The sequence below is a fragment of the Cupressus sempervirens genome, chromosome 4 (assembly GCF_028749045.1).
Source record: "Cupressus sempervirens isolate cs-2001-9-10 chromosome 4, ASM2874904v1, whole genome shotgun sequence".
NCBI lineage: Eukaryota > Viridiplantae > Streptophyta > Pinopsida > Cupressales > Cupressaceae > Cupressus > Cupressus sempervirens.
The window spans coordinates 862,191,002-862,207,439 of NC_143121.1; the positions used below are offsets into that span (position 1 = coordinate 862,191,002).

Sequence of the window (16,438 nt, forward strand, 5' to 3'; positions counted from 1 at the left end):
GCCCACTGGATTTAGTTTGGTAGCGTGTTGTGAACAAAAGATTCCAAGCAACAGTGTAACATTTTGTTGGTTTTCAGAGGAATAAATGAAGTGGGTCCCTAGATGGCCACCGTTCATTAAAAGTTGCACGAGAGTTCAACACAGTGGAGTGTGATTAAAGGTAATTTCAGTACACAAAGCGCGTTTCCCAAGTGTTCGAGAAGCCAACAATAATTAGTAGTACCTCAAAACATTTCATGGCCATTGCAAACTCTACAATAACATCTTGAAGAGATCTGAAGGAAGAGAATCATCTGGATTGATTGAGAATTCATAATGGCGAATGAGTCATCAGAAGAGGAGAAGGGTGAGAAGAAGGAGGAGTACAGCGATCCTCCACATGTTCTTCTGTTTGACGCCCATGAATTGAAGCTGTGGTCGTTTTACAGAGCCATCATTGTGGAGTTTGTGGCCACGCTTTTGTTTCTGTATGTCACCATTGCTACCGTCATAGGAGATGCTCGCATGAACAAGGTGGCCCCGTGTAATGGAGTTGGGGTCTTGGGAATTGCTTGGTCCTTTGGAGGAATGATTTTTGTTCTTGTTTATTGCACTGCAGGAATCTCAGGTATGGAAATCTTATAAACACACTGCTTCATCATACTATTTTGTTCTTCATTATAGTGAATGGCATTCCTTTCTAGGTCAGAGGGAGATCAAGGGTTGTTTATAGATTCTCTTCAATATTGCATTTAGAATGACTGGTTATTGTCTTTGGTCTTGTCATTTTTGTCATTGTATTCTATTCTACAAGATAAAAGATTATAGTTCTCCAAATTGTTTCTCAACTTCAGTGAGGTGAAAGCATTAGAAATTCTGTGTTTTCCAACAATAGAGATTTGGGATTTGATGTTTCATAGAGTTCTAACAATAAATAGATGATGAACATATTAGATAATCTAAAATAATTATTAGATAGTAAAAAAAATAAATTACAGTAAATATGGAATCAAGATATTTTGAAAAGGTTGATAATATCATATGAAATTTATTATAAAAAACTAATATGGAGTTAATTGTTTGGAAGATTATGTGTCACTTCATAAATGCTAAAGATGGAGTTACAAATTGTGGAGTTCAGATGCCTATTCAAAAGATTTTTATTCATCATTTATATACTAATGATATAGTAGGTATTATCACAATCATTAACAAGTGTCACATAGTGGCATGCATTTGCCGTAATTTATAATAGTTAAAAATTTGGTTAAATTTAATACAACTTTATTAATATTTAATTAAATTTTAATTTTTTAAAATTACACTTTTGCATTAAAAATCTAGTTTTTGATTTAGAATTTTTTTAAAAAAATAAAAAATTATAATTAAAAATAATTTATAATTAAATATAAATGACATCGTACTATGTATTTTAAAGTATTAATATTTTAATTAAACTAAAAAATATTATATAAAATATTATTCATAAAATATAATAACAAGTTATTATAAATGAAAAATATTTAATTAAAATAATTATATAGTAATATAATAGTTTTACATAAGAAAATATTTTTACATTCTAAAATATGGGGTAGTGCTTCCTCAAAATCCGCTCCTATAATACCCAAATTTATAAGCCAATGAAATTCAAGTAAAATAAGCTTTTAAATTTTAAAAATTAAAAATCTGATAAATAAACATTACAAAAATTAAAAGTTAAAATTAAAACAAAAAATACTTACATCTAATTGGTTGAAATAGAAAAGTTTAATAACTAGTTAAGTACAAGTGATTGCAATAGTATAGCAATAGTATAGCCTACGACAAATACAATAAGACGGTTTATATATTCTTTCGGAAGAATTTTATTCATTATTTTCACAATGATTCATATAGGCATCTCACTATAAATAATAGTATCTCAAAACATATCTGAATCTAAAACTCTCATATGACAATGGTTTCGTTGGCTAAGAATAACCACTCTTAAACATTACATACTAACAAACAAAAAATTAAGCTTGAAAAAATAAGTTAGTTTTGACCATTTAATACTTTTAATTTAGAAATGAAGCCTTAGTGTTCTTTTTAGTTTTGGCATTTTGAAAAATCATTGGTTTAGTGGAAGATCCAAAGTTTGTGGAAAATTAAACCTAGAAAAAATAAGTCAACTTTGACCATTTAACACTTTTAGTGTAAGAATGAAACTTAGGGCGCGTTTGGCTGTGGGAATAGGAATAGCTATTGTGGAATAGAAAATGGGGCCACGTATTCCTGTTCTCTTTTGGTTCACCCAATATTTGATGGGGAATTTGCGGACCCCAAAATTTATGTTTTTTAAAATAAATAAAAGTGGAATAGGAATATGTATTCCAATAAAACCTATTTGGGTGGAATTGCAAAACCCCATTTTTGGATCAAAATTGAGATATGTATTCCTATTTTACTTCGCATTCCAATTCCAATTTGGTGCATTTAAGAATTTCACTTGTATTCCATTTGCCAAACGAACCCTTAATATGTGATGTTTAAGCTGTCGAAAGTTTGTAACTTACTTTTACAATTCTTTGTAGCCCTAGATCTAACCCTAGATCTACCTTTGAACTCCATGTTCGAGTTGATGCGTGGAAACGGAAAGGGATTTCATTGTAATCGGATACAATCATATATCATGTAGACTAATGAAGACAATTTGAAATTTAGTATGGTGGCTGTAGATTTAGCCATCGTAGAAAATGAATATACTGGTGGTGAAGAGGGATAACATTGTGATGGATATAAACATCTACCATATGCAATTCAATCAAGCTTATACAGACAACCTCCTAACTTTGATACGATGTAGATTTAACCGTTACATCCAAAACACATAGTGATGGTAAAGAAGAATCTCATTGTAAATATAGGCGCCACGCCAACGCTGACAGCCTTACAGTTGCACATCTTATCTATTCCGTACTTGTAAAGATTGAGTGCGTTGGCAGCCACATTAAAGGCAATTATATCGAGTAGAATGATTGTGATACGCTATCCACTGAGCACATGGTTTAGCAACATTTGACATATTGTCTCACCTGGACTAGCTGTGTGGGCTCTCATGTTTGTTGTTGTTGTTGTTTGGCTTGTGCAGAGCTGCCATAGGACCTCGCCACTTCCATACCCACCCTTTTGTCTCGGTTAGTAAGCTTTGGAGCCCACTCTAACCCATCTCCTCCTTTGTCAATAGAGATCTGTTACAACATCCATTATTGGACTGGATGACTCCTCATTTCAAAATATTTCATATGTTGCATGGTGGACTCTACAGGATGTGGCTATACTTTTACAAATTGCACCATTGACTAAATTTCAAAAAAACAAAAATACAATGATTTTTTTTGAAATTTTCAGTATTTGATCTTCATGATCCAAATATTTTGTGATCGAAAACAACAAATATTTTAAGAAAATTTCGCTGTGTTTTCGTGAATCTGAAAAAGAATCATATTTGACTTTTTTTTTTTGGTCTTTGGTGCATTTTGTTTGGCGCCGATCCTAGATATCAAACATGACCTACACGAATTATGCCCAACACCCTTCAATCAACACAAAACTCACACATTCTAACCTTCTATTATATTAAATATTTTTCAGTGAGATTTACTATTTGTGAAAACCTATATTGCCTTCCCCTAAATGTAATATTGGTGTACATTTTTTCTATGGTAAAAGAAATAAATGACCTCATCACTTCACTTGTGTGACATTAACATTTGAAGGCAATACTATATTTGAGATCACCTACATAAAAAGATTCAAAATTCAAATGTGAAACAATCTATTACTAAGATCACCACATAACAAGAGCTCTTTGAGAGCTGAGTCCTTGCCCTTTAGGGAAACAAATTGGAAACAAATTGGGCGTAATATTTAAAATTATGGTTTTGAAAAGAGAAGATATAAATTTTAGCAAATTTAATTTATATTTTTAATTAACATTTCAAATTTTAGTTTTATAGAATAATGTGGCGACTAGCCATTGTCTAAAAATATACAACTTAATGCAATGCATTGTAAAATCACGAGATTTGAATTAATAGATTTTAACCAAGAAATTTAAATTTTTAAAATTTTATTACATAAGTTAAATTTAAAAATTAATTGTTTTTTATTTTTTTAATTAATATATACTAAAGTCTAGATATATAAAGCAATACAACTCTTAATAGCAATAATATATTTTAATAAAAAATTAAATTTAATAATTATTGATTTATATAAAACTAATTTTTAAAATATATTAACATTTTTAAAAACTATTTTGAAAACTAAAAATTGTGATATTAATATTGATAAGACATTATTTTTGTTGTGGAAGATAAAAACATGACTTTTTTAGAAATCTAATGAACTTGTGACAAATATGCAAAAGATAAAGTTGTAATTAATAATGAACTTGTCACAAATATGGAAAAGATAGAGTTGTAATTAATGAATTCATTAATGCATGTTAGAAAATATTATATTTTTTGAAGTGGAAAAATAAAATAAACCCCACCAAAAATACAACAGACAAATTAGAAAAAGGTAATAAATCAATATAAATTAATTTAAAAATATAAAGTTTGTTGAACTTTAGAACTTAGTATTTTTTTTGGGTTGCACAAATTAGCAGGGGGGTAAACAAAAACATTAGTACCCTGCCTATAGATAAGCAGGGACTAAAAATATTCAAAATCAAATGTGAAATGATCCATTACTATTGAACAAATGAATCTATATCACTTGTAATTGTTATTTGATTCATTCTTTTAAAAGTACTTCTTAATGGAACATAAGTTTATATAGACAATTTGTAACAACATTTGATAACATAGAAAAAGGCTACATAAATGGTTCGTAAAATTAGTATTGAGAGTTATATAAATCTAGTTATGATATAAGCAATCCTTTGTGCATTAACACACTTTATTCATAGTTGGCCTTTCTCAGATCCTTGCAACTATTTTGAGCTCAAAGATAAAATATTTGGCCAAAGCAAATGACTTTAAACTCCTCTATGCTAGAAAATATTGAAACTCTATGTAGAATATTAGTGTATTCTGTCTAGAAAATGTTGAAACTCTATGTAGAATATTAGTGTATTTTGTCTAGGCTTTTGAGTATCTACCTATTAGGGTTTTCATCTTTCCAGCTCCATGAGAATATGGAGCGTGGCTATGAGATTTATAGAGTACTTGATATTTTAGATAAGATGATTTGATTCAGAAAGCATAGAGTTCATGTATATGTTTTTGGAAAAAAAATTGTCATCAATAATGAGGCTTAAGATCTACCTTTTCCTTTCAAGAATGAAGAAGCGAAACCCTTTCAAGAATGAAGAAGCGAAACCCTTGTATCAACTCTAGATGGGATGACAAAAGTGATGTTTGTTTCTTTTTTGACCATCAAGAGTATGGTACCATGCAATACATTGATTCTTATAAACTACTATAAAATGAAAGCAATTTAACACTTTTTAGTAGATAGGTAGAAAAACCTATTGGTAAATCAGTAGTTGATCTAGGAGAGTTATTTAAAATAAATTCACAAAACTTTAAGGAATCAATTTTTTTAATATTATATATATTAGTTTTCATTTTTATATTTTATATTTAGATAATTCAAACTTCATTAAAAAATTAAGAGCTATTATAAACATTTTAAATTTATCTATGTATTAAATATTCTTATATTACCAATCTTGATATTTTCGATTTAATTAAGGGTTATTTTATTTTACTTTAGGAATTAATATTATATTTTGTTTATATTCATTAATTTTATTTTTATTTTTTCAATAATAAATAATGCAGGCTCCATATCAATTTTGTACATTTAAAAATAAAAAAATAAAAATACATCATATGATTGTTTGATGGTAAAGGGCTTCCTCAATTTCTTCAAATGCAAAAGAACAACAAAACATTGCAACTTTCATCATTAAATTATTGTTGTAACCCTAAAATGATGAGTTGAACCATTTAACTTCATAAGTATGCTAGTGCTTTCATATGAGTATTTAGTCTTCATGGTACTCATGTTTGGTCCTTTTTTACCTCCTAAAACTCTATCAACTTCTAATGATAAATTCTAAGTTCTTGCAATGGGACCACATTAACAATATTTAATAGTTTTAACTTTTTCCAAATTAGATATTAGTTATCTCATTTGTACTACCCTTGAATATAATTACCAGCATATTCATGTCTCCATCAAAAGATTCTCTAGGTAAAAGCAAGCATGAAAGTCTGTGGATTGAGATCTTACTCCATTAGAAACAAACACATGTATTAGGCTTAGATGCCTGATGTAAATTTTAAAATATGGGTGCCCAATTTTTTTAAAAAATTAGGAAATAAAAAATGAGGGCTTGATTTAAAAAAAAAGAGCACCCATTTAAAAAAAAATGAGCACCCATTTTTTGAAAATTGGGTGCCCATTTTTTTAATTAAAAAATTGACATCAATGACAAGGCTTAAGACCTACCTTTCCCTTTCGAAAATGAAGAAGTGGAACCCCTGTATCAACTCTAGATGAGATGACAAAAGTAGTAGTTGATCTATGAGAATAATTTAAAATAAATTCATAAATATTTGAAGGATTGAATTATATATATATATATATATATATATATATATATATATATATATATATATATATATATATATATATATATATATATATATATATATATATATATATATATATATATATATATATATATATATATATATATATAGACAATTCAAACTTTGTTAAAAAATGAAGAGCTATAATAATTTTTTTAAATATATTTATATATAAAATATTCTTATAGTACCAATCTTGATTTTTTTCATTTAATTAAGAGTAAATTTATTTTACTTTAAGAATTAATATTTTTATTTTGTTTATATTACTTAATTTATTTTAAAAAAAGGAAAACGACATCATATGGTTGTTTGATGATAAAAAGCTTCCTTAATTTTCTCAAATGGAAAAAAATAAAACATTGTAACTGCCATCATTAAATTATTGTTTTTAACCCTAAAATGATGAGTTGAACCATTCAACTTCATGAGTATGCCAATGCTTTCATATGAATATTCACTCTTCATGGTACTCATGTTTGGTCATTTTGTACCTCCTACAACTTTGTCAACTTCTAATGCTAAATATTTAGTTTTAACTTTTGCCAAATTAGATATTAGTTCTCTTATCTATACTACCCTTGAATGAATAGTCTTAATTACCAGCATATTCATGACTCCATCAAAAGATTCTTAAATGCAAAGGTTAATAAATGAGAAGAGAAGAAACATTTCAATGTTTTATTTATCTTTCAATTCAAATATATTCTCCACTTAATTGTGTTTATTAGGATCATTGCATTTAGTTTTTCACTTATTGTACTTGTTGTAGGCAATGTACTATTGCATTCAGTTCAACTCAATTAATCAATAGTTTTGCATTCATTGATCAATCATAGATAAACATTTGTTTCTTAATTACATATTTCTAAAGTTTCCATAAATATTTATTAATTAGAAATATTATATAAATGACTTATTTGAATTGTGATTGGCTCAATCAATTTGGTCTTATAAGACCCCTTTTTTTGGAGCCATACTTCATATGCATTTTTTTTGTCAAGATTTTAGGATTATAATCTTAAGATCAAATTTAAATATTTTACAAACTATTTATCTAATTTTTTCATCAATGTTTCAATTAATATGTGCTTTGTTTTAATTAAGATATTTGATTCTTCTCAATGACACAAATTATATTATATTTTGAAATTATATTTCTCTATTTCAACTTTTCCATTTAATGAATATAATCTATTTCTTAAATTCATTTATAAATATTTTCTTATTTTACAGAAAACATCACAACTCAATTCAAATTAAATTTAAAATAAAATATTATTTTAAAATCTGTTGTTTTATAATCCATTTTATAATATTAAAATTATAAATTATATAATGAAAAAAAATTATTATTCCTCTATTTTTTATCTATGATTAATTATTATAATATTCAATAGTTATTTCTATTACAATTATTTTACGACAAGTACATGCCATTATGTGGCAATTTTTTTACACCATTTTGATTGTAACTTTGGATGGCTAGAAGGAGAACTTGTGTTTTTACCTACTAATTGGTACCACATGCAAATTTTGTGTTATAACTTCAATCAACATTCTTCTATAATCTCTTCTTCTATAATCTTTTCCACTCCAACTAATTGAAGCTTTATATCCTCCACTCTTTAGAGGTGGATTTAATCTCAATCACAAATTCCATTTTGAGTTAAACCCCATACTCATGAAAGGAGAGCTTTTCATATTATTCAATTTTACTTCACAACACTTAAGAAAGAATATGTTATTTGTATTGTTTATTTTTACTTTTCTTTCTAAGAGGTATTTTCTTTAATTTAGAAATATTTAATTACAATGAATTTAAAATTATGCTATATTATTTATTTTGGATTTTAAATACATGTTAATGTTGTGAGTCCATTTATTATTATTTTTATTGTGGTCAAATTTCAAATTAATAGTAGTCACTCAAATATATGTTATTGCTATTATAAAAGATAATAGTTCTAATTTTTTATTAAAGGTAAACCAAGATTTAAAGGGACTCAAAATCTACTAAGCACCTAAAGCTTGTTGGAATGGGTTTGAGCACTTGACCTTTGGCCGGTCTAATAACTATCATATTTGTACCTTTAACTAAATATAAATCATCACCATTCTAATAATTTATCTTTTCATTTAAAACCTAAGAACGTTCAATATTATCCTCAATTATGGTTTAGCTGACATGCATAACCCTATCAAGATTCTAATGATTATTGTGTTTGTTCTCCTACAAAGCTCATACAATAGTCAATAATTTTCTCATAGAGCAACATATTTTCCCACCTCCTCTAAAATGGGCAATATCAAGTTTAATTCTCTTTAATTTCTTATCAAAGAATCCTCATTCCCATCTTTTGTGTCCATCTCTTTCTCTCAATTTTAGTGTCCAGATCATTATAGCGAGAGTTAAGCCTCACATTCATTTGATTGATCCCCAGAGTTAACTACTAAAATAAGTGTCACTAATGGTATGTACTTTTCATTAGCATACATTGTATTGCGATTAGCGATCTATGATCAATGAGTTGTACAAGACAACGTATTACAACCTTGCAAAGACTTGAAAATCTTCTAAATTTATTATAACATAATAATTTGGGTCCACACAATTAAATGTAAGTATATATATATTTTATTGAAATAGTTGACAATAACAATGCAAGGTTCTAGTTGTACAATGGTGTAACGGAAGTTCATTTGCAAAGCTAAAGTATTTTAATAAAAATGTGAATATTTTTAATTAAACAATAAACTAACATTTAATGTGATGTTTAATTAAATTGCAAAATATAAAGAAATAAAATTGTGTTTGAAAAAGTAAAAGTAATCAAGAGTGAATCTATAAATGATTTTGTGAAAAAGGTAAACATAGAAAATACTAATAAAAAATAATTTGTAGCCTATAAAAAATAAATAAGTTAAAATACAAATAAATAAATAAATAAATAAATAAATGTATATATGCGTGTCTATATATATAATTTTGTATGTTAGATATACATACAAATAAATAATATTATTCATTATGTTCCCATCAATATTTTTTTGATGTATTCAAATAATTTTTTAATTTTTAAAATAAATAAATATTAAGAATTATATTTGATAGTATTTATCATTTTTTCTATATGCCTCCATAAAAAAATTCCAGACATCATATAACACGGGGAAATAATAATCTCAAACATAGCACCAAATTATAAAATAGAAAATAAAATATAGATAGGTTTAAATGGATAATAATAAGATTTTCAATATAAGGGAATAATTGTATTTAGAATGTTGTAGTTGATAAAGGTTGAAACTACTAATAATAGGCAGTTGATTATGAGCAGGTGGTCACATTAACCCTGCTGTGACATTTGCATTCTTCATAGCCCGTAGGCTGTCGATTCCACGTGCGGTGCTTTACATAATAGCTCAGTGTGGTGGAGCAATATGTGGAGTTGGTCTAGTAAAATGTTTTGAAGGTAATTTTTACATGAGTGGTGGAGGCGGGGCTAATCATGTGGCCGAGGGCTATACCATTTTCACAGGACTAGCCGTTGAAGTCATGGGCACATTTGTCTTGGTCTACATCATCTTTTCATCCGTGGATCCCAAACGAAGAGCTCGTGACACACACGTGCCAGTAATTTCTTACATTTTCATTTATATCTTAAAATTGGTATTGTGGTTGAAATTTGATAAATGTTTAGGAAGTTAAATTCAATTTCCTCTTTAAGAGTTTAATACAATCAATCATATAACTTTAATATTTTTAATATTTTTCTTTTCTTATGTCAAAATGTGAATATAAAGTAATTACGTTTTCTAAGTTGATAGCAATGGTTGCTTATATAAGATCTATTAATGATGTTAGGTTTTGGTGCCACTTCCAATTGGATTTGCTATTTTCACAATACACCTGGCAATTATTCCAATAACAGGGACCGGGATCAATCCCGCTAGAAGCTTTGCTACAGCTGTTATATACAACCAAACAAAAACTTGGGATGATCATGTAAGTATATTTTATCAAGTATATATAATTATTTTCTGATGATTATACTATTACAAAGAAATGTAATTATATTTCATCAAGCTCACATAATTATTTTCTCATGGTTGTACTAATTAAAGAGTAATGTACCCAAATACGTATATTTGATTGATAAAATAAAATAAAAATAAATCTAAACTATATTGGTAGAGGTTTTGTGAGGGACCTTCTTTACTCACACAAAGACTTAAGTAAAGACTTATTTCAAAGTTAATAGATAGTTTTCTTCAATTTTATATAAAAGTTTATTATTATTTGATTCAATTTATTTATTATATTTAATTAAAAAAATTTAGTAGTCTTATTAGAAATCTACTTTGTAAAATTACTTGAAAATGATATAAAATTATTCCATAATTTTTTGGACCAAAATTAAACTGGGTAGTCAAAAGTAAACTCAATATTTATAATCATAAGAATAAAATAATTTTCGGTTTAATCAAATTCAAATAAAAAATTAACAATAAAATTAAATAGATTCAATATGTAATTTGGTTCATTCCTCACTATATTCTTATATTAACACTTAGATGTAATAATCAAATTCTTGAAAAGACAATCATGAGTTATGACTTATAAATCTTATCTTTTATAATTTATAAATCTTATCTTTAATAATTTCTCACTATTAAAGAAACAATAAAAAACCTTTATTGACCCATTTGCACTAAAATTCCATACGAATTTTAGAACCTATAAGAATTAATTCTTGATTTCTTATTTAATTGTTCTTTTCCTTACTGTGTTCTTATATTTATACTTAGACATAATAATTGTAATCATCAAAATGTCATAATAAATACTTCAATAGCTATAAAACCAGCCAGTGAAGAAATCTTCTTCTGAACTTTATAAAATTTCACATCTACGAACCATAAACCTTTATTTCACTGCAAGAGTATTATTTGACTCGATTTATTTATTCCCAAACATTTGATAGCTCATTCCTATTTGTTGTTTTATGCTTATATCAGAACTAAATAATTTAGTCGATAAATTATTTAATTGTTCTTCATGCAAATTAATTTGAAATAAATGCTAACCCATCTTTAATTCTTTGAGGTTTTGTGTACAGTGGATTTTTTGGGTGGGTCCACTAGTTGGGGCTGCAACAGCTGCTGGTTACCACCAATATGTCCTTCGAGGAGGTGCATTCAAAGCCTTTGGATCCTTCCACACCAATCACATTGGATTATATAGTAAAATCTCATGCAAATAATCATTTTAAGTTTTCTTAATATATCCTATTGAATTGACTCTCTTTAAATCTATTATTATAAGTTTTTTACCATTTTCATGGAAACTTGTAGCGGTAAATAATGAATTTTAAGAATGGCGCTACAATGGCTTTTTAATTTTTATTATGTCTATCAAATTTTTCAAATATATTGATTTATACTAGATATGTTTCTATGTTTGTGTCTATAAATATAGATGGAAATGCAAATAGAGATGTAGATGTAGATGTAGTTATAGTTATAAATTTATATATTTCATAGAATAAAGTAATTGAGCTTAGAACAAAAGTTTCAAAATTTATTATAAGAATATCTAATTTTTTGAGTCAATATGAAAGACACACTATGATTCGTTATCTTATAAGGGATATGAAGAGTAAAAACTAAATGTGGAGTAACTATCAAATAAATATATTTGTGTGGAATATTGATATCATAGTTTAACAAAAGTATGAAAGTACAAATAAACAATGTGTTAAATAGAAACACAACAATTATATTTCATAAACTTGTAGCTTTTCATTAATATATTATGAGCATCGTAGAAGAGAAAACTATACAATTGCCAAGTACACTTTTTTTTTTAATGTTATGACCTATATAAATTATACTAATTATATTCAAGCTTGCGTATGTTTCCCAAGCATATGCAATTATTCAAAACAACCTAATAAATGTCTTATAAAAATTTAGGACAAAGGAGTCCTCATACACCCTCCTTTGAAAGGTTTTGTTTTAAAAGTTGAAAGGAAGGAAACTATTAAAATTGAAGTCAATGAAGTGGCTTCCAATTAGAATCTTCAAGATGCATGTCATGTCATTAGATTAGGAGCTCAAGGATTGTATTGTAGTGAAAATCACAAAACATATATCAAGGATTATTTCTAATTAATAATAATAGAACTTTTATCATTGGCTTTAGAAAAAATAATACAATCATTGGATTGTTGGCAAAGAATTTTCTTTAAAATTAGATGTGGATGATAAGATAAGAACAAGAGGAAAGTGAAAGCTTCAACTTGTAAGCTATAAGATCAATCAATTGAAAAAATATTTTTAAAGAATTGTAAAATCTAGGAGAAATATTCTAATGACTTATCATTTACAAGAAGTATTGTGGTGTTTCCCATTGATAATAAATTCATAATGAATATGAATGCATCACTTGAATTGAGCCACCCTTAAACATCACATAGTAAGGAAAATATTAAGCTTGAAAAAAGTAAGTCAAAGGAGGTGTGGTAAGGAGTGGTGAAAGTGTTCATTCAGTCCATCACTGGTGAGGGAAGGTATAAATGGTTCCATTCTCACTTGTTTCCCATGCTTAATCATTTTTGGAAGATTGATTTGTTGTATTTTCCTTTCTGGATTTATTCATCGCTTTCAATTTCTTTGAAAAGATGCAAGACAAAGGGTTCTCTTCTGAAATACCAAGGGTGTCTATTTAGGATATATGAGTATCATAGGGATTTGGTTCCTTAGACCTCCCCTCACCTTGTGTTTGAACTTAATAAATAGGTTTTTAGTGCAATCTCTTGCTCGTTGAAGCAAGCTCGTACACTTGGTATGTCCAAAACTTCCTCTGGATCTACTATTAGGATTCTTCCCTCATGCAAAGATAAAAAGAAGAAAGATGACCCCCCGATACTTAGGAAGAAACTGTGGAAGTTTCAGAGGAATTTGAAAAGGGCTCATCCTCTGCCATAGAGACTGAATGGACCTCGCATACCTCTTACCCTATTTTTCACTCTCCTCTCCTTGGGCTCCATGATGTACCCTCCTTTTCCAATCATTTATTTAAGTTATCTTTGTGACCCTCAAGTGTCTCAGGAACACTCTTTGGGCCCTGTCCCTAAAATAGAGAAAAACTCTATGGATTTGGAAACCCTCACTCTCCATTCAACATAATTGGGTTTATGTTACAATAAGCTAAAAGCTTTGGCAAGATGATATCTATTCTAGATACATATTACCCACAAGAAAATTAACACACCGATAGCCATTGCTGCTCGGTAGAGTGGAATTCTATTGACTTGACTTTGGGTCACAAGGATGAAGTGTGGTGGGAAGTAGGTCAGGAGCTTGGTGATAAATTACACAACTAGGAGCAACTTGAGGAGCAAGTGGTGGACCTTTGGAATAGGTTTCCCTCAGAGGAAGAGAAAAATGAAATGCTAAAATATCTTTTGGCTATAAAAAAAGGTTAGGACTAGCTTAGTGATCAAATTAACAATTTGATTTCCTACAATAATTCTATTCAGGAAAAAATGGAGGCCAACATTGGTGGTCTAAAGCTTCATCTTGAAGAAAGATTGACGAAGAGGAATTGCAAGGAGGAGACCTCGAGAAAAGTGGATGGTAATCTGGTGGCCTCACAATAGATGAGTGAGATAATGCATGTCCACCCTCCCAAGTTCTTTTTCCTAGAGTAGCTCAAGGAGCTACAAAAGCAGTCAATTGACCTTTTAGTCTTGCCTCGGGTTGGTATGTGATGGGTGCCTAGTGTTTGGTTTATGATGTTGCTAGGTTTTGATTGTAGGTGGTGTCTACTAGTTTGATGCAGTTGGTGTGGTGTTCGATGGATGGTGCATGTTGGTTTGACTAGTTCCTTATGCTAGTTGCTTATTTTTTTGGGTAGTCTGGTCCCATTTTTGCCCATTTTGGCTATGTCTAGGTTTTTGTTTTTTGTTTCCTAGCCTAGTTTGTTGTTCTTAGTTTTTAGTTAGATTTTGCCTTGGAGTTTATTTTTTGCTGGTTCTGGTTTTTTATGTAGGTGTCAATACTCATGACCTTATCTATGTGTCATTAGACTTGGTGTTATTTTTTTGTAAGGGTTGGGGTCCTATCCTACTTTATTTAATCATAACTTTGAGTATTTAACACTTTTAGCATAATAATCAAATATTAGTATGTGATGTTAAGTCAACTTTTGAATTGGAAATCACACATTCAGATTAAGTCTACCTCAACTATATCAACTATTCATAAATAACAAAATAAAGTAATGAATGAGACCATCAAACCCCTATGGCAGTTAAGGGAATAAGTGTCCTATATTTTTAAAAAGTTGTATCAATAATTAATTGTCTCCATAAAATCCTTTCTCTCTCTCACTCTTCTCAATCTATCTCTATCTTCCTATCTCCATGGCTCGCTCTATCTATTTCTCTCTTTCTTTTAACTACTATCCTACACTCAACCTCTCTATACATATACTCTCGCTATCTCTTTGTTTGTAATAATCAATGGGTAGTATCTGGATATTGTTGGGCCTCTTAAAAAACCAAATAAAAATTAAAACTCTCACGAAAGTTGGATCCATGAGAAAAGAATCCAAGAGGAAAATGTATATTTTACCATTGATAAGAATTTCCTTGCAACCAAATTCTTATTGAGGAGATTAAGGGCCCATTTGGTTGCTGGAATAGGAATAGGAAATTAGGAATATGTTTTCTATTTTCCATTTGGTGCATCAATTGGAATAGGGAATAGAAATACATATTCCCATTTTCCCCCTAAAATGAGCTTATGTCCATTCAAAAAAAATATTGGAATAGCCATTCCTATTCCCAATATGCATTACTATTCTCAATTCCTATGCGTGCAACCAAAAATGCCCTAAAGGAATATTGAGTCAAGTATTTGATATAAAAAATACTTTTCTGTTTTCTATTTTCCATTTTTGATTTTTCTTTTAAGATTTGACCTACACATTTTAAAACTTTTTTCATCTTCAGAGATTTCATTTTAGCGGCAACGTTTACATGCTGTTTTGCTTCTCTAATAAAAAATGTTCTTCAAATTTGTGTGACCATAAATAATTTACTGTTTTCCATAATTTTTAATAAATAATAAATATTATGTATGAATCTATTGTAAACATGTATGGTGCTTCCAAAAAGAAATAACATATAATGAGATGAATACTTTATATTCTTTTACTGATAATCATACATAATGCAAATTCCTAATCGCTGATGTTATTAATATTTGTGAAGGATAATGACATTTGTTAGAAATGGTCCATAATCTAAAGTTTTTAATATTAATATTGATATATAATATATGATTTTGGATTCAATTAAATTGCATTATGTTTTAAATTTGAATATTTATTCATATGATAAAAAGTAATTTTAAGAATTATAATATTTTGAAATGATATAAAATATATGATTTTGGATTCAATTAAATTGTATTATGCTTTAAATTTGAATCTTTATCCATATGATAAAAAGTAATTAAATAACTATAATATTTTGAACCTTAAAATTTATTTTATAATTATCTCATTTTTAAATAATTAATTTAATTATAATTAGTACTTGTACTTAAAGGAGGTGCAAGATATATGTTGGTAGGTTTTTGATTTGGAAGTATAATTGAAGATTTATAGAATATAAAGAAATATATAAAAGTGTTATTAGAGGAACATGTAGAGTTTTAGATGTACATCATCTACTCAACAGCAAGCTTTAAGGAAGAAATAAAATTACAAAAATGAAATATTGTATTTTATG

General features: G+C 28.1%; 1 protein-coding gene across 1 annotated transcript; it reads left to right on the plus strand.

Moving 5' to 3' along the window:
• Positions 1-242: 242 nt before the first annotated feature.
• LOC149564148 (putative aquaporin PIP2-8) lies at positions 243-12,093 on the plus strand. Its single transcript, XM_089827216.1, has 4 exons — positions 243-607; positions 9,974-10,269; positions 10,501-10,641; positions 11,756-12,093. The coding sequence occupies exons 1-4, from the start codon at positions 316-318 to the stop codon at positions 11,897-11,899; spliced, it is 873 nt and encodes a 290-aa protein (XP_089683342.1). The 5' UTR covers positions 243-315; the 3' UTR covers positions 11,900-12,093.
• The last annotated feature ends 4,345 nt before the right edge of the window (positions 12,094-16,438 follow it).